Source organism: Hyposmocoma kahamanoa, unplaced genomic scaffold, assembly GCF_003589595.1.
Source record: "Hyposmocoma kahamanoa isolate Upper Pololo Valley unplaced genomic scaffold, ASM358959v1 303, whole genome shotgun sequence".
NCBI lineage: Eukaryota > Metazoa > Arthropoda > Insecta > Lepidoptera > Cosmopterigidae > Hyposmocoma > Hyposmocoma kahamanoa.
Window position 1 is genome coordinate 777,103 of NW_020653784.1, and position 20,609 is coordinate 797,711.

Sequence of the window (20,609 nt, forward strand, 5' to 3'; positions counted from 1 at the left end):
GCAAAACAAAAAATTAATTAAAAAATAAAAATAATTTCGTATAGTGTTGTGTATGTGTGTGTGAATGAAAATGTATACTACAAGTTACACTTTTATTGCTAGTAGCTGTACTCTCTTAATGTGAATCAATTATAATATAGGTTTTCTTCTAGCTGACTGTTTTTTAGGCTGTTTTGTAGGCGCGGCTAACATAATCGAACGAATGTTTGTTTTTAATTCGCTTGAAATTCAGCGGTACTAAAGTAACAGGTACATATTTTCAGTGACAAGCGACGTCAGTATGTAATAATTAACTAATTGAGTACAGTTGGCATACAGGTAAAACACAACGCTGAAAGAAAAGCAATTAAATGATTTGATTGCAATGAAACGAATACGATAACAATGAAGACGACGTCTAAAGTTTCCAAGTCTCATTGGACTGATTTATTGGCCCTAACAGCGGGTCGCGTAATAAGCTGATAAATTACTTGATTTATGGGGTATACCGACAGCTTAATATGTTAAATATGAAAAACTGAGTTGAGTGTACTGTCAGTGCCGACGCGGTGGGCACATATCGGCCTCGAGGGAGCTCGTGGCCGCACGGGATGACGCACTCGCCGGTAAGTACGACTCAGCGCTAATTAATTGACTTACACCATTCAAATTGGGTACAAAATACCGGTTAGCGATAATTATCATTTCGGGCTGTTGCCTGTTAACAAACTTAAAAACGATTGTAGTTTAGTATCTGTACCTTAGATCTAGTAAAACGAGTGAGTTTATATTATCTCACCTTCATTTTTATATCTTTTTTTAAACTTTGCCCCGAGCCCTCCGCTCTTAGGCCTTTACTTTTGCCCCGAGCCCGTCCGCTCTTAGGCCTTTACTTTTGCCCCGAGCCCTCCCGCTCTTAGGCCTTTATTTTTGCCCCGAGTCCTTCCGCTCTTTACTTCGAGCTCTACTGCTCTTAGCGCTTCAACTTTGGAGCGGCTGAGTACTCCATAAATAAGCCTAGGTCAAAACTTTTTTCTCATCTAGAGCGGATGACAACTCCTTAAAGAAGCCTTAATCGTCATTTGAAAACAACCTTCTCGAGTGGTAGTCATTGAATGTAAACTCCATCCTTATTGGAATGCAGATGATAGCATGTATGATGACGAATATACCTGGTTGCTAGACCACCAAGACTCGAGGGCAGAGGCCTCCAACTCCGTGTCTCCATCTTTTCTTTTCACCTTCACACTACACTTACATTGCTCACTCTACTACGTCCTAATATAATAGTTTCTTTCCACCTCGACCTTCTAGCTCTCTACCCCCACAAGTTATGGTAACTAAAATGTACAATCACGTACCAATTTACATAAAAGAAATTAAGGAATTTAAAATTTCCTCCAAACATTTCAAATAATTTATCGTAAACAAAAGTTATTAACCGACTTTAAAAAAGAAGGAGGTTATCTATTTTGTGTGCCTGTTTCTTTTATGTGTATGTTACGCTATTACCCGGCTATTTGTGAATCGATTTTGATAATTCTTTTTTGTTGGAAAGAGGTACCCTCTCAGTCAGTAGTGGTCCCCTTTAAATTTGAAGAAAATATTTTTTTGATCCTATAAAAAATATTGTAGAACTTAATTGGTATCATATACTTGTATTTAGGTAAAGTACTTAATTAAACAAATTTCATAATTTACGGTACTTAAATCTAGGGAAAGTACATGAAATGCTTGCTGTTCTTACGAAACGACTAGGTGTTCTTGCAGTTCAGTTAGGCTTTAATACTTTAACATTAATATTAACATTTTAGTAACAGTAAAGCTTCTTGTGCAAGAGTTCGTCCACAGAAGCACTGCCGCTTTACCTAGTTCTGCTGTCAAGCAGTAGTGTGAGCTTTACTGAAAGGTAAGGGTGCTGGTGAAATCACAGGCACATGGGACTTATCAACTTATGTCTCAGTGTGACTGGCGCAGTGGCAGTGCCTATAAGATCTTTGCTATTTAAAGCTCTGAATGACACTGTATCTGTTATGGAGACGCACGACTTGCTCGTCCCGTCAGTTGGTATTCTAAAAAAAAACTTGCCAGGAAGGTGCTTTTCTAACAAAAATGCAAATATACCTTTTGGAGCCACGCCACGCCATAAGTACTAACTCGTAACTCGCTTAACCATTTTTCAGGTTAATCCAGAATTCAGAAAAATATTATTTCACCATTTCACATAAGTTCGATCCCCGGCCGGGTCAATGTAGAAAACAAAAACTTGTCTATATTGCTTCGTGTCTGGGTGCTTGTGGTACCGTCACCGTTTCCGATTTCCATAACACAAGTACTTTAGTTACTTACATTGGGATCAGAATAACGTATGTGATGGTGTCTAATATGACACATTTTCACAACGTGCTCGTGGTTCACACATGCGCCAACAAACACATTAGTAAAATAAGATGTTCTTCTCACATACCGCTTGTGATAAGATGTGATAAGATATTGAGATAAAGTGACAAATTACATAATAATAATTTTGGATGCAAAAATGTTTAACCCTGTACCAACTCATATAAGTTACATTGCGGAGCACGGGGTTTCTATAAGGAAACGGTTTAAGCCTTATTTCACTACCATGAGTCCAATGAGGTTTGACGGTTTTCGTATCTCCGGAGGCTTTGATAAAGTCTTTTTGACACGGAAATTTCTCCACGATAATTTGTTTGTCCGTTATACTAGTGATAATTATAATATACCTATATTATCAATATTCTACTGCCGAGCACGAGACTTTTATAAACAGAGGCTGTAGGTCATAGTGCGTACAGGAACTTCACACTCTTTTCAAGGGTTATGAAACCTCTTCGATATGCAAGTTCCATCCCGCTGTTTACCTTTATCGTTACTGAGAGGTACTAAACACTCACAAGTATAATATATAAAAAATATATAGGAACATACCGCCAAAAGGGTTTGAACCGTGGACCTCTTCATTGTGAAGCAACCGCACACACTGACGTCGGAAAACTGTACGCAATGACAACTATAATAGATAAATTATTAATACAAAGATCGAACACTCAGAAAAAATTCTTTCGATCCGGTCGGATTCGAACCGACTCCTTCTTGCATACCGTGCCAGACGCTATACCAACTAAGCCACGGAACGAACCAAAGGACCTCACGAATTTCTCTATGTGCTTGCGTCGTGTCTTTGTACTTGGTCTTTCAGCGACTTTTTAGTCGTAGGGCCATCTGTGAGAAATCTATTACAGATTTATCACCCAGTTAGTACCTTTACAGCTACCAGTCCTGGCGAGAGATGTCGCTATTCACTGTGTTAATTCAATAAAAATTTTATTATAATAGATAAAACTTAGAATAATAACGCATAGAATGATAGTTTCATATCAAATGAACTGTCACAAGTGAGGCAAAAATATTTGATTTTTGTAGTAGCATGTAGGCTAGTTTTAGTAGTAGGTTAATTTTCGGTTTTAGTGAATATTTATATAAAAATACAAGTTCAAACGCGTTACTTCCTTGTGGAATGTGATGTTAGTATCTATTCTATATTTGTCTGACGTATTTTTACACTCATTTACCGCACATTTCATCATTTTTAGCTAAAATTCTTGAGCTGTTCGCGGTGCAAGTTGACCTTGAGCACTGAAGCCACCCGCTCGTGTAGGCCCATTGGGCGCGCTTCAATTTGCCTTAAGCCCGAACACTTAGCGTGTGCGTTATTATTCTAAGAGATAAAAGAACACAAATTAACATGGATTTATCAAAAATAACTACTTTGTTAACCGGTATCACTGATAAAAATTAATTCAAATCAATTGTGGCCAAAGCTTTTAATTAAGTGCTTAATTCATAATTCAATTTATTTTAATGGTTTAATTAAGAGCAAAGGTAGAGCGTTTATATTGCTGTAATAATTTCTGTTAAACATTAACTTGAAAGGAAGTAAATTTAGCAAATTGAAGTGGCTAACGGAGGCCTCATAAAAGGGATTTTGGGATCACTTTTAGCGTGAGTGACTTGGAATCTAGACTTTACAACACGTCCATAAAATTTTAGTAAATAAACACTCAGGACTTTCAAACTTAAATGCATCATTAAACACCCTTAATAACAAACAAGTCTCCGCTTTTTAATATTTAACGATTGGTTAAACAAAATGTTTGTTTAGGAGTTGTAACACACATAATTATGGAGTATGGTGACTTTAGAAATAGTACAAATTGTTGTTGTGTATCACAAACGAAATGGTTATATGTTAGCAAACGATAGATTAAGTCAAATATCATTTTGTCGACTAGTTGCTTTATTAAATACTGTTTTATAAATACAAAAATAATAATAAATTGATGACGCACGCACAGGAGAGTGGTGGCAAAAAAATTTAGAGCGTCCTTGCATATTCATCAATATTTTAAATGGAGATAGCTAGTAGATTGATGAGTATGTTTACTGTAGTCTAGGCTCTACTCTATGAGTAGAATCACTGGCTGAATGAATAGTTTTGTAATTAGAATGTGTTTTGAAAAATGAAGTAAGAAAAGAATAGAGCATCTTGAAATAACCGCCGAAAGCATGTAAAAAAGTGCAATAAAGTATATTTTGAAGATTATTCCATTTTAAATTCACAAAAATATCTCTCGCTACTCAACCCAAGCTACGCCCCAGTTACATTACCTAGGTGAAGTAGTCTCATTGGGTAATAGGCAAGATAAGGAGGTCGATCGACGTCTCGAAAAGTTTGGAAAAGCTGGATCCATGAAAGAGCTTATGAAGGGAAACCTAGTAAAGAGCGATTTTTTTTTTAAATAAATGGACTTGCTCTTGTTCATACTCGGAATCTATGTGCTCGAAAACACAGTCGTAGGCAGGGAATTCCAATCCTGGGCTGTGCGCATTATAAAAGATGATGAAAAGCGCTTAGCACGCCTGAAGAGACCATCCACCAAGTAAGAATGATATCCCGCCGTACGTCTGGATGTCCGATGGTCAAAAGAGGCGGTCGGGATGAGCTGATGGAGCTCATGAGCACACTCATCAAAATATATTCTGTAGAAAACCAAACAAATATGCTACATGTCTGCTGTGAAAGAGAGATCTGTATAAAGTTTACGCCTTGATTTCTTGATGCGAGCAGTGTGCAGTGCAGTGCAATGACACGGGTATAGCAGTGGTAGGTACAGCAGAATCAGCGAACCAATTAACGTATTCATGAACGCGATGAGCTCTTCCAGTCTTCATGTAGATTACATGCCGTTATACATCTAACATTTTTTTTGTTTGTTTGTTTTATGCCTGTACTTGTCCAAACCAAATAATTTATTTCACACATGTAGTCTAAAAGACTTTAAAAGCTGCGACAGGTCAAAATTAACATTACAAATGCTGTGACAATATAATATCTCTCTAAAACACCGTTGGAGAAGTAAGGCTTGCCAATTAACGTATTCATGAAACTCGGTTAGTCACGCAAACAGCTGCTGACGCGAATGACGCGGGTTGCGCAACTCGTAATGTTATCGCGTCGCTTCTTCAGCAACTTCCGTTATTGTTCTTGTAACCAATTTAGTTTCAACGATGCTTATTTCGGCCTAGCACCTTTGGGCTCTCGGAACTTACGTGCGAAGTTCAATTTGAAATTTACGACAAGCTTTTCGGTGAAGGAAGGTTTTTAAACCTTGAAAATTTTTTTTTATAATATCAAGTGACGGGACGAACGAGTCGTGTGTCTGGTGGTAAGCTACGCCCCTGTCCCTAACAGTTGTAGTGCCACAAAGAGCTTCGCAAAGATCTGAGGGGAACTGTCCCTTGTGCCTGCACCCTTACCTTTCAAAACCGGAATGCAGTAATGCTCATATTACTGCTTAGCGGCAGAAATAGATAAAGTGGCAGTAATTCCCTGGACGAACTCTTTCACAAGGATCTTTACTGTTACTCGACAGGCATATAGGACTTGTCAACTTTACGACAGACGTTGCGATTTAAAGCCCTCTGTGGCGCTGCAACTGTTATGGGTAGAACTGTCGCTTACCATCAGGCGCTTGTTCATCCTATACTGGATATCGCATAAAAAATTTAGAATTACATTATCTAATGACATAATCTCTCTTGTCTTATTGTTTAAACACTCATAACTTACTAGTGAAGCATTAAACCCTATTTACTGTCCGCCCGATTTTAAAATCCTTTGAATCCAATGTAGACATAGGGCTGTGGCGGAGCTCTCATTACGCCGTCTTGTCTCTCGACAATTAAGCGCTACCGCGGTTCAGGTTAATTTACGCCATTGTCGTCTCTCGCTCAATGGAGACTCTGCACCCCAGTTGTTAGAGACGTGTGAATGTATTAATGAATCCTATAAGCCTACATATAATAAGTATATATACGTAGTAAGTTTAAATCCGTACCGACAAAAAACTGTACAAGTTTGTTATGGTGACACATATCGATGATACACGTGCAATATCTCGCCAAGTTTGAAACCTTATAAAAAACAAGTCACAATCTTCCTTTAACTTTTGACCAATAATTACGAGCTTTCTTTGGAATGGTTTTTTACAACATAAGGTTATAAACGGATTTGACAAACAGCTTCCGTGGTCGAACGTTCACCATTCTGGACTGCCACGCCAAGGTCCTGGACTCGATTCTCAGGTCGGAAGAAATATTTGTATGGTCTACATTTATTTCTCTCGTGTCTTTGGGTGTGATATGTGGTGTTCTACGTGTTTGTCCATGACACGCGCGACTTTCTCTAGTAGGTGGGTTATTTATTTATTTTTATAAGTTACATACGCAATCTATTGGTTTAATTCTGCAGATTTTCACTAGTCATCATTGTTATTCATTACTGCAGATAAATTTAGGGACAAATATGTTTTTTAAAAGAAGCGTAATAGGACTACGTGAAGGCAAAAAAGTATTTCTTGAAATAATATTGTTTTACCAAGTGTACTACTTGATAAAACTTGATAACTTGGTAGACACATAATTATGTACGTAATTTTTTTAAATGGACTTTTAAAAATCTTTATTTCGATAACTGTCACGATGGAATCGAATGTTGTTAGACACAACTTTTCTAACAAATTACCAACGCCATATTGGAATATTCACAAAAATATGTAACCTATGGCATGCAGACAATTAGAAGAAAACTAACGAAGCCGCGGATGTTGCAATTAGTTAAATGGTTTAACCTTTATGAAGGAAAAGATGAACTTCTACTTTATGAGATTATGTGATCTAAATAACTTCCAATTCTTACCTTACCCTTATTTCCCTAAATCGTCATTTCTATAATGCTTCTAATAAAACTGTCATATCATGTGCCCAAACAATTTATTTGATATGTTTGTATACTTCGGAGCTTTGTAGAACGGGCGAAAGCGCCATTTCGAAAAACTTTTGAGGTGACCATGTTTTAGTATTTCACGAGTGTTTTAAAATATTTAAGTCCTGTTTTAAATTGAATTTTAAAACTGAAACTTCATTAAAACCAAAATTTTATTTTGAGTAGGACGTAAATATTTTAAAACAATGTCTTCTTTCATTTTTCAGCTTCCCTGAAAAATTTTTCAAAATGGTTTGTTATTCAAACATATGAATACAGCCAGAAAAACATACGCCGCCAAAATTGTAATCCTTGTTGACTTCACCGTAGATGGTAAAAAGGAAACCGTCAATAACCAGGACGCAATAGAAAATCACTTGGTCAGAAAAAAACATAATCGCAAAGTTGTAAATCTCACGGGTCCACTGAGGTATATTTGATTAGGGTCCCTTGCGTCCCTTCACCAGACGGCTTTGGCCGGTTTCGGCCCGCGTCGGCCACGCCGGCGTCGGCGGCGGCCCATGTACCCCTTTTTATATGGCTCTTTATATTAAATCGATTTCCTAATGCCCCTCAGGTTTCTCTTATATCGTTTAAGGGTTTATTTATTTTTAATTTTACGAGAATAAAACGTGTTCCGACTGTGTATGTTTGGGAAGGGTACCATTTACGTGGAATTAATTGGCAGCGGGGCAGGAAAACAGATTCGTGAATTAATTCTCTAATTTGGGTGGAGCACATGGACATGGGTTGTCATAATGTCAGAATTATTTAACTTTTTCATGGTCTTTGAGATCAAATTCTTTTCTTTCAGTGCACTACATTCCAAAACGCTTGTGTCTAATTGTTTTTATGCACGAGTGTATGTCATTTAAATTTCGAAGCCGTTGTATGTAGAAACGTTGTTGTTTTTACAACATTTTACTTACATTGTTTTTATTTTTAATTATATAATTTAATTACACTGATAATTACGTTAAGAATAAATGCAAACAGTATATACTTTAAAGCTTAATTGTAATGTAATAAATATTAGCATGCTAATTGTTGGCTCAACAATATGAACTATAAGATGATGCTTTCAAATAAGTAGATCTATGTATGTCTATATCGACTCTAGCCCAAAGATGACTCGCCCGGACAGAACAAATGCATAAAAACAAAATAGAAACCCCCGTAAGTCATCAATCGTTCGCGAGCCACTTAAACTGACAGCAGAGATCAATTAACGTTGGCTGACAAAAAAGCAACCGTCTAATAAGCCGAAAATTCCCTTAAAACGAGTTCCGCCCAAGTATTTACGAGCCCGCCGTATCGCGATAATAGCGCCTGTAAAGTAAAATAAATAATTAGGGCCGAGCATTCATGAATAAGTTAATTGTTGCAAGATACTTCAACCACAGCCTGCAGATGAAAGCAAGTCTTATTCTTTTCACCAAAACGCCCAGTGGTATGAACTTCCATGCTCTGTTGCGTACCAACCTGCCTTTAGTTTAGCATTGATAAAGTAAACAATACATTCAATTCGAAAAAGTTTTCTTCAACTCCCTGTTAATGTTCCAGGTCCTGTCTAGTTTAAACAATTATAACCTACTCATTTGCTGAAATACAAAGAAAAACATCTAGATTTTTAAAGTAACCTTTCTAATGTAACGCACATTAAAATTAAAACTGAACGGTCTTGAGCAGTCTTCAATTAGTTATATAAATCACACCTTCGTAATAAAATGACGTAAATCGAATAATAACAATTTTGAGAGTGACAAAGTATATTTATGAAAAAGAACGCACATGTGGCCTAAGGCTTATTTGGCTGGTGCTAAATATAACAAATATTTATTTGATATGAAAGTTGATAATATTTATAATTATTTATATAATTTGATATATAGTTTTTATTTGGTGCATTTTCTTTTATTTTGTCAGTTTCCCCGAAAAGTACAAAAAAAGTCTCCGTATTGTTGTAAATATCCATGAAAGTTGTAGACCACACTTTATTAAAGATAACATTTTAACACTCACATCACTTTACATCATAGAAGTAGCATTATTTACCCGTAAGCAACCAACATATTTTGAATTTAGTAAAAAACCCTCGTCGCCAGTATAACTTGCTCCTCTATCAACCTAAATTAGAAATATACAGACGCAGTCCATTGTACAGATCGAATTTAATATAATAATATATTAAAATTTCAATATTATTTAAAAAAAAAATATTAACACCTTTAAAAATAAACTAAAGCAATTCTCATCCTCAAAACCATACATTCTTTAAATGGATTTTTAATTGAAAAATAAGTCACAACTCACGGAAAGCTCACATCGATCTCTTTTATTAAATAAGTATGAAGAATAACAATTTAATAATTAGTTTTTAAGTCTCCTTGCTACACCCTGACTTGGTCATGTACATATGTAGCATACCAAATTTTATTATAAGACCTTTTTTACCGTACATGTGCAATATTGAAATAAATAAATATTACTTTTCAATTTAAAATCATTAAATGTTAATATTTCTAAACATGATATGCTGAATTTGGTACACTAAATACGAGGAGTGACTCAGTCTCTTGTTTCCCCCCGTTTAATTACTAGAGGGGAGGCAATTTGACAGTTTATTCATATCTCGCGAGAAGTTTATGCACTTAGCGGCTTGCGGCCTGGCTCTGATTAGACGCTTTGTTCTCGGCAGCTTCTTCGCGCTAAATTTGGTACACAAGAGTGACGTCGGCCGGGAACTTGGAATAATTTAGACAGCACCTTATTGCATTTATTTGTAGCACAAACAATATGTCTCCATATTACTACGACTCTAGAAATGGAATATATATTTTTTATCATCATCATCCACAACTCGACTTCATTCGGTGTGCAACCTTCCATAGGTTGTGTCTTCTATCACGAACTTGCGCTAGTCTCACCCGTCTACGGCTCGTGATTTTGACCATGTCGTCTATCCATCTCGCTGCAAGATATCTCACACTTTAACCACTTCTTGACCACTATTCGATTGTCGATTTTACTCCCTTTATCATCACCAGCTCTGTTTCTTTTTTACTATTTGTAGATCAATTTTTTTATTACTTATTACTTTTAATATTGAGTCGCAATTACGCTATAGTCGTAACTACTCTGTTATTACCGCTCTGCCTGGAAATCGGATGTTGGGTGCCTAATGGACAAAAAGACACACTGAATCGGACCAGTATTTATTGGAAGTGTAGCATCACCTAATATAGCCCTAAACGAATTTACGACTGGTTGCTTTTGGCGTAATAAAAATAGATGTACAATTTTCTTACTTCCCGTAAGACCGAGTAAAATAAAAACAATAAAAATGAAGCCCTAACTTTAATTACAACCTAAGTATAACAATTTGAACTAAATTTGTAAACGTTGGTTCCGAATGTGGTTCTGAAATGCCAAAAAGTTAAAACAAATGTTATTATCTTTTGCCTCGTGCAATTGTACGGGGTATCCCCACACGCCTCTAGTCTGCGAAAGACAAGTATAGCAACTTCACCATAATAATATGCTGAATAGAAAGTGGTACGTACCTAAATGACGTCTAAACTAAATAATTATTTATATCTGATCATTTTTGGGTGTTATAACCAGCCAGTCACTTATCAACATAAATTATGCCACTACTACGTATTTAGTATCAGGCGCTACCAATAGATGGCATTACTTGTATTCGAAAATAAGTCATGTCAAGCAATTAGTTCAAGACTGGTGAGATGTTTTATGAATTGTATTGGATTAGAAATCTAGAGCGATACCTCACTACTAGTACCTTTGTGGGACAGCTGTCTGAAAACTATGGAACTATGGGCATATATGGGAGTCGATATGTACCCACTTACCCCTGTGGTACGGTTTACTTAAGGTCTATTATAACCACATCGTAACTGTATTTGTGATTTTATAGTATTTACATCTAAGTTTGCCGAAATAAATCTTCTTACGACTGTAATTTAAAAAAAAACAGTGTATATTTGAAAAATAATAATACCAGTTATTTTTGAGAATTTAATTAAACATCGAGTGACACAAACGTCGTGAACAGTACTCAGAAAGTTGTACTACTGTATGTGCCTGCTTTTCTGGCGTTGTCGGTTGTTGTCGCCGCGGGGCACTGCTAACTTGCTTATAGCAACTTCAAGCGACATGAAAATAACTCCCTGTTCACAACTAATTCTTTGTTGCTTCCAAACAAATCATAAACTGTGTACTTTTTGGGTTATTAGGCAGCAAACTTTCAGTTGTTAAACGATAACAAAGAATATTGTATGAATTTCCGTTTAGTACAACATAATATTTTACAATAACAAAAAAGCCAAATAACAATCTTCAACAACCACATTCATTCATACCATCACGCTTACCTACCACTGGCGTAGGCGGGACTATGAAACTCCACCTACTACACGTTTCCAACCACATTCTTTTATAACATTTGTGCCGTCAGTCTATTAACATCCATTCTTTCTACACGACTAAACCATCGAAACACTCCTTTTTGTATTTTAAGCATTGAAACATCTTTTATGGACCAAAAATCACATGCAAAGAATAAGAAATATACTTTATGTTATTCATAAAGACTTCGCTTTAAAATAAGAGACAGTATTTTAGATAAGTGCGCCGACCAAGCCCCGGAGTGGACTTTTTATCTAGCAGAGCCAAGGCAGAGCCAGATAAACCGAAGACATATGGAGGCGAACCCGGAACGAGCCTAGCCAAATCGAGTGCTTTCACTAAAATAACAGTCTGGTGGCGATTAAATATGATATTGTCTGTGAGAATAAAATAAAGGAGCACTTTAGGACGAAATCTTGTAACTTATTGTAAGGTTTTAGAAAATGTTATTTCACGATATTTTTTTTATCTTCTTACACAATTACTTCTATAGAACAGGTCCACCAAATAACGAAGTTTCCGTCGGAATAAGGCGAGCAAGAGAATAACAAAAAAGTGCACGACGAATCACTCGCTGTGCTCTAAAATTCTAAATTAGTTCCGCTCATGCTGTTACGTTACACAGGTTAAGCGCACAACACTCGCGCTCGTTCAAAAAACAAGAACGCGACTCGTGGTCTTGTTGTTAAGCTGTTCACAACTGAAAATGTTTTTTAAAAACAACAGGCGCTGTTAAATTAAGAATAACAAAGTTAAACAAATGCGCATCGCCGAGCCTCGGCCCAAGTTGAGGTACTCGGATAAAGCGGCGGTTTACTCGGAATTGCCGTTAAGTATGTGGTGGGGAAATAAAAAGGGGGCAAAGAGGCTTAAGGGGGCTTTGCGCGACTCTGAGAGGCAAGTTTCAGAGTTATGCTTCTTTGTGTGTTTGCTCACGTGCCATTTGCGAGGTGATTAAGTGAGGGATTACGAGTTTATGAGAGATTATTTGTATTACTGAAGTGGATCCGTAACGGATATTTTTGTTTGTGTTTTGTCTTTGTGTTTGTTGCGTTAAAAGTTCGCACCGCGCGCCGGCCCGCGCCGGCCGCCAATATTTTACTGCGAGTTTACAATCGTGAGAAGGGATCTTATACAGACATATTGTTCGTAAGTCGCTCCTAGAAGACTGTAAATAAAGAATAACGTATTTCAAATGAATTTTGAATTTTCCACATGCCAGCGCAGTTTGTGGATATGCATTACGCCCCGAGTCTGAAAATATTTTACAAATATTTTGCTCGAGTTGTGAAAACCATTTGTCATGCCTGCTTCTAAGTCACTTACATGTGAGGTATGGTAGAGAGCAATTTGTTGCAATTTATTGTTGTGTTGGACAACTGCTCGCAGGTGCATTTTAGTACAACTTACTATATTATTCCCTTGCTGAACGCGAATTTAAACTCTCAAACTCTCAAGCCTTTATAAAAATTGATAATACTTAAGACATGGGCCATACATATTTCTGTTACCGGATCCACTGAAAAAGATCGACGTAGAACCTTCAGTGAGATGGACTGAGTGGATGACTTATTCTGTAACGGCACAGCGCACACTCTGCCAGTTTTCTTAATTATTATTCGTAACTTTAATTATTAAATTAAGTTTTCTACCGTTTTATTTTTCTTTTTTTCTTTTCTTCCATTCTCGTAAATTGTTAAATAGTTTGTATTGAGTCATGCTGTGGTTTCAATTTTGCTTTATGGTCTAATTAAATTAATATATGCTAATTTTATGGTCGCGAACTGTTATATATTTTTTTAGTAATGTAATGTGTGTATACTGTGTTTTATACAGAATAAATTATTTCTATCTATCTATTAATCTAAAAATGTCACTATAACGGTGACAGTGAAATGTTAAACAATATCGTTTACCATCAGCTTACACGCATCCACTGCTGGACACAAGCCTCACCTAGAGCACGCCAACGGATTGAGAGGACCAGCACATGATCTAATAAAATCATACCTAGAGAATCGCCAACAAGAGACACATATTACATACATGGACAAAAACACGGAGAAAGTAGCCAAATCAAATATTAGAACTGTAGAGCGCGGTATACCGCAGGGCAGTATTTTAGGGCCACTATTATTTATTCTCTATATTAACGACTTGCCAGACCATGTTCAACAAAAGATGATACTTTTTGCTGACGATTCCTCTGTGGTTGTGAGATGCGCTAATATTGATGAATATGAATCAACTGTAAATGATGCACTAAGTGACACTATAAAATGGCTACAATTAAATAATCTCGTAGTAAATTTGGACAAGACTAAGTTTATGCAATTCTACATGCCACAATCACGACCAAAAAATTTAACTATAACCTACAATGCACAAAATATAGCTCAGGTTGATGAAACAAATTTCTTGGGCCTTACTCTTGATAATCACTTGAGCTGGAAGTCACATATAAATAAGTTAAATACTAAACTTAGTAAATACGTATACGTCCTGAAAAATCTAACGAGAATAACGTCACAAAAAACTGCTCTTTGTGCTTATCACGCCTATATAGCCTCTAGTTTGCGATATGGTCTGCTGCTTTGGGGGAACGCTGCTGCAACACATATTACACCACTGTTTAAAACCCAGAAGAAATGTGTTAGGGCCATGTTTGGTGTGAGCCAGCGAGAAAGCTGGGTACCCTATTTTAGAAAACTAAAGATTTTAACCCTACCATCTATGTATATTTACGAGGCCTGTGTTTATACAAAACAAAATCCCGGCAACTTTAATCTAGTGAAAACCAGACATCCCAGGAAAACAAGGAACAAAATAGAAATACGGCCAAAACAACGCCCCACCTTGGAATTTTACAATGGAACGATGTTTATATTGGCACCTAAATTATTTAATAAAATACCAGATGCAGTTAAAGAGCTAAATTGTAGGCAATTTAAAATAAAATTACATAATTTGTTAGTTACACAATGCTACTACAATATAAATGATTTTTTAATAGATAACATAAAATGTAAAATTTAACCACTGTGCGCGATTGAAATAAGAATAGTGTAAAATATTCGCATGCCAAGTTTTGGTGAAATGTACGATCTAATAATAATATACTATAACACCATTATAAACTGCATTTTTCAGCGAATAAATATCTTGTGTTCTTGTATTCAACTTTCTCGATCTTGTGCCGCTCGCATCCACCTTGCTCAGGTCGTCCGTCCACCTTGCCGCAGGGCGTCCCACACTACGTTTTCCAGAACAAGTCTGCTCCATCGGCGATCAACCCTCCTGCAGACATGCCTGGCCACTCTCTGCCATTTAAGCTTGCTGATTTTGCGAGCTATTTCGGTCACTTTAGTTGTCTGACGTATGACCTCGTTAGAGATTCGGTCCATCAGAGAAACCCCAAGCATAGTTCACTCCACCGCACGCTGAGCGACCTGGAATTTGTGGACGAGGCCTGTTGTTAATGTCCATGTCTCGGCTACGTAGGCAATAACTGGTAGAACGAACTGGTTGCCTTAGTTTTTAGGCTTTGTGGGATTGACGACCTGAAGATGTGGCTAAGCTTCCCAAATGCCGCCCAGCCCAATAATATTGTATTGATACATAATTACACATTTATACTTAGCCGTTACTGTATTGATTCAGTAATGTTATTGAATACCTCCTACGTACCGCAATCCATTCTTCCAAATGACAGGTTCGAAATTGTCAAAATAATATTTATGTATTATTTTTTCACAAAATTACTATCATTTTCATCAATTTCTCCATCACTTTACACCGAAATTCCAAGTAGCTATCTATCACAACCAGTACATGCCAACCTACTTAATTATAATGTGAGCGGCCAGTACTAAAGTAGAGACTAGAATTAATAGAGACCGTGGTCCAGCAGCACCACTTTATCGTCCCCTCGCCCCGGAACTACGCTAGATAAATTATGACGCCACTTAATCACAAATTCGCCATTCCTGTTAATAGTGCCGGGTGCATTGATTTATGTTTGTGCGCTCCATTTAAATCAGACTTTATTACGAAAGGTCAAGGTGGATTTCTGGATTAATGAATGTAGTGACCTAATTCAGACAGACTTCGGAGTTTTGTAGCAGCTGAACGATTTATATTCACAGATAGATTCCATTTAAAAGATCGTGCTTCAGTTTAACTTTTGACTAAAAATTCTAACTCACATCTTACGTGGAAGTACAAAAGATAAATAAAAGAAGATAAAGGAGTCAATTCCTGCAAATCTGCAAACGTTTCGAAGGAGAAGTCACAGCGCCCATGTAAAATAAAAATCGTGCGCCTCACGATCGGATCAGAGTACACAAAAGCAGATAACGTCTGAGCAAAGTTGAGAACTCTCATAAAATATGCAAGGTATTGACTGTTGCGCACTGCGGCAACGGGACACGGCCGTCTGCGGCGTTGGATTTAACGCCGCCGTGACTTTGTCAAAGCAAACAGCGATGCGTGGCCCACCCTCCGACCACTAGTTAAACTTCATGTAAAATTGTGTTTGTCCCAAGTTTTAATAAGTGGGTGCTCGTTGACGAGAAGCCTTGAACCCTCCACTGATATTTCAGTTAACAACAAAGTGTCCACTTCCGCTGAAAGCAGGGTTTTTCATGCATGTATGCTTCAATTTTATATTTTCCGGTCCAAATTTACGCGTTTTCGGTGCATATAAAATTTCTTTGTGAAATATCGAAACCGATCACAGTTATATCCTTCCATGAAACTTCGGCCTGATTTTATTCCTGATCTGTATTTGATCCTCCGCGAATTTCAATACATTACTCGTATTCTGTTCTTTGTTCCGAAGCCACATACAAGAACATACCTCTGGTTTACATAAAATCGATAACAGTAAAGTAAACCCACCCATAATGGGACGGTACAGTATGTGGTTGGAATTCAATTTCCGATACGCTAAAGCTAAATTCATACTAGAGTTCAGTAAGTCCAATAATTTAAGTCCGCAGACATAAATATTAGAAGACGGCAACAAGAACAAAGTTACTATTTTAGGTATGAAATTTTATGTGCTAGGTGTATAAATAAACGAGGATCGAGAGGAAATGAAAATAAATTATGATCTTGGGTATCGTATCTACTAATGGGGGAGATAAATAATAACGCACCGGCTATCTCCCGCGAGGATTCGGGAGAGCCATTTGCAATAACCTTTTAGGCAAAAATACTATGACTTGAGAACTCCGTTTACGACCTGGTGTATTATAGACATATTTCATATATATAATATCTAAGTTTTTTTATTTCTTTCAATGACGATAAATTTTCATGCAATCGGAATCATATTACTGTGTTTTGTCCATCAGGTGGCGTGGATCCATATCGATCGGCAGATGATCCTAACGATCCACCGGCACGTTATTACGCGACTGGCACGCTTTAGCGTCTCTCACGACAACGCCATGACGTGGCTGCTGCACGTTAGCCAGGTGCAGCAGGAGGACCGCGGCTACTATATGTGCCAGGTCAACACCAATCCGATGATTAGCCAAGTTGGATACCTACAAGTTGTTGGTAAGCTTTTTTTTGTGAAAATTTTAAACTTATTAAAATGTTGTGCAATGTGTATGTGGTACAATTATTTTCTTAATATCTCTCGGAACCTTCGTGTTTCGTCTGTCGTTGGGTTTCTGTCAGTTGCTCTTTGCGCTTGGTGCAGCCTGGACGCACTTAATCGACTAGTAAGTGATGGAAGTCGATTAAGTGTGTCCAGTATCAACAACCCCAAGCAGCATGCCCATATCTAAATATTTAATAGAATAAGATATCTAATATAATTTAATTCGATTGAGTATTTTAAGAGTTTAAATTCCCTCAAGATATCTCGAAGAAGGTTTCTAGATAATTTAAAGTAAAAGTGGGCACAACTTTATTAGTAGATCACAAGAGTGCTTTGAGAAAATATTTGTAGGTAGTGTTAAGAGTGATTCTTATCTTTTTTCTCAAGTAACCCTTCTAAAATACTATAAGACCATTTGTAGAATGTAGGCAGTTTTTATTTAGTCTTGTAGATAGTTTTTAGATAATTTATAATCTATGATAGTTTTCTTAGTAATGCTATTTTAAAACCAAAATGCTAAATCGTTACAAACATAGGATGCAATTATCTTAATACTAATAGATTTCAAGTTTAATGGCTTACAAAATATAAACTATCAAAATTGCAACAAGGCGAAATTAGATATAATATTTCTGACTTTTTCGCGCAATGTTTAATCGGTTAGAAAACGCAAATTGACGTGCGACTTTAAATACATTGTGAAAAGTGATGTAAAACCTGTCATAAAAGTAATGCGCTTGCTAAATTTTAAATATTTATGTATAAACTATAAACTTAATGAAAATACAACTATCGATTTTCGGTTTTAAATATTTATAGAAAACTTAAATATACAAAATAACTCACAAAACAAACCATTTCCAAGAAGTTCTAGGCTTCTTCAAGCTAATTTCAACTTAGATTTACTTTTTTAAAAGAAAAGAAATTTTTCTCGGATACTTCATAGTCATTCTTTAAAAATAAAAATGGCATTTTGTGTATGGCTTTATCTATAGAAATTTTATTATTTTTACTTGCTTTAGTGTAGTTGATCTTGTAGAAGAATATTCCCTCCTATGAAGCTTTTATGATTGTCTACAAAACGCGATGTTTCTAAGCGATTTTTTCTTCCATAGTGAGCGTATTATGCAATAAAAAACTTTTCAAAACACCAGGTCAAAAAAATTAATTTAAAAAATCCAATTTGTCGCAAAAAAACGTTATTCTGTATAATGTATAATTATATGGAATGTGTTATATATGAGTAGAAAGGTGGATAAATTCCCTGTCATATAAATATAAGGAATATTTTAATGACATACCTAACTTATGTTGGAAGAAATAAAATTTTCATTACAAAATTGAGGTTATTTCTTCACGCCAACCACATTTCAAACAATGATTTCAATGTATTCTATTGACAGACGGCACAACACACATACACGACATTGAAGTACAGTAGTTTACGTGCTCATTTCAGTTGTTGTTATCACTTCTTATTTATTTGTCGACAAACATGACCGACCATGACCGGCTCAAGCACTAATTACGACTATTGTATCCAGGGTTGCCAATTTGTGGGGAACTCCCCGAATTGTGGGAAATTTCAACTAGATTGGGTATTTTGTGGGAATTGGCGCTATGTGAGGAAAATGTAGGGATTCTAACATTTTATTATTTTATTTAATCTATCAATTGCTGATGCATCGCTAGTTTGATAGTTACTGTTAGAAACTCTGTTATGGGCGATATCGACGTGTTTTTCAATATCGCACATCCCTTGTATTATTAACAAGCAGTTTAAATAGAATTATTATTAGAGCACTTGGTTCTGAATTGTAAAATTACCAGTTGGTGCGTGTTGAGTTCGCGATTCCTTCTCCCGCTTAGGCCGGTCCCCGGTATGAAGCAAAACGAAATCAGCTTTTTTTGATAAACAAAGCCGAGGAGTTGGTACTTCCACACCACTACTTACCACTCGCCAACATTAAATATTAAATATAGGTCGAAACTCATTGACTGTTTCTAACATTAACATAGTGTTACCAAATGCACAACAAATAATCAATTTACTTAATTTTGTTAGGCAAAGAAAAATGATTTTTTTTCAAACTGATTACAGATTAATGTTGAATCTAACTAAAATAAATAAACGGTTTAAGGTCATCTAATTTTATAATTAGTTTTACATTTTACATTCTGTTTACGTTCACAGCAAACGTAATAGATTATTACATTTTGAGTTTCTTAATTCTTTATTATATTTTAAGCGATGTATTTCTAATAAATAATAAAAAGTCGAGATTTAGGGAATTTGTGGGGAATATGAACTTTGCTCTCCCCAAATTTGGGGAGTTTAACCGTGATTTTTGGGGATTTTGAACAATTGGCATTGGCAACGCTGATTGTATCGAATGATGTGACTTAATATCCAAGGTTCACCACTTCCACCACATCTTTTAATATTCTTTACTTTATCCATTTTGCATGAACATTACAACGTCCAATAGAGTAACAACCCTAATTGTAGTATTTTTTAAATAAAATCTACTGAAGACGGTACAAACACTACAGAATGTCTATAAATTAAATATATCTAGAATAAACTTAAGAACACTAGTTTTTAGAGTATTAATAGCCTTTACTGGATGTGTATAGAACAATTTTACTAGAAATAATCAGTTGTTCTACAGATGAACTTAAAACATGGACTATAAGAGTAAATCTGAAGAAAGATTACACTTAAATAAGTTGTTTGGTATTAAGGTTTTAAAATTTTTAATTGAGTGAAATAAGTCTATAAGAACAATTTCTTTTTTTTAAAACCATTTATAGAGAATTATTATCTAAATCTATACCATATTAAGACTGTTTATAGATATAACAGTTTTAAGGCGTATAAAGTGTGCTCCTTGGGACTCTTTGTTTTGGTTATACGTTTTCGAAGACCAAAAAAAAAATGTAAGATTAATTTATACTTGCATAAAAGGAGAACACTTTATTTAGTTATATTTTTGGCAATTTGTTTGCTTTATTGCTAAGGAGCAAGTTATTATAAGAAGGGAAATATTTTAAATTTTTATTGAATTGATATTCAATTATTTTTTGTGAAATTACTCCACTAGTTTGTTGTAATTATTAATACAAAGATCGAACACTCAGAAAAAATTCCTTCGAATTTCAATTTCCGTAAAACACAGCGAATAGCGACGTCTCTCGCCAGGACTAGTAACTGTAAAGGTACTATCTGGGTGATAAATCTTT

At 36.0% G+C, this 20,609-nt stretch overlaps 1 protein-coding gene across 2 annotated transcripts in view; it reads left to right on the forward strand.

Annotated features, from left to right (window-relative positions):
- Nucleotides 1–20,609, forward strand: part of LOC113229327 (lachesin) — a 98,801-nt gene that overhangs the window by 39,083 nt on the left and 39,109 nt on the right. For both annotated transcript variants that reach the window (XM_026462881.1, XM_026462882.1), the window contains exon 4: nucleotides 17,113–17,320. In XM_026462881.1, coding sequence (XP_026318666.1) covers nucleotides 17,113–17,320 — 208 coding nt within the window. The remainder of the gene's footprint in view (nucleotides 1–17,112; nucleotides 17,321–20,609) is intronic.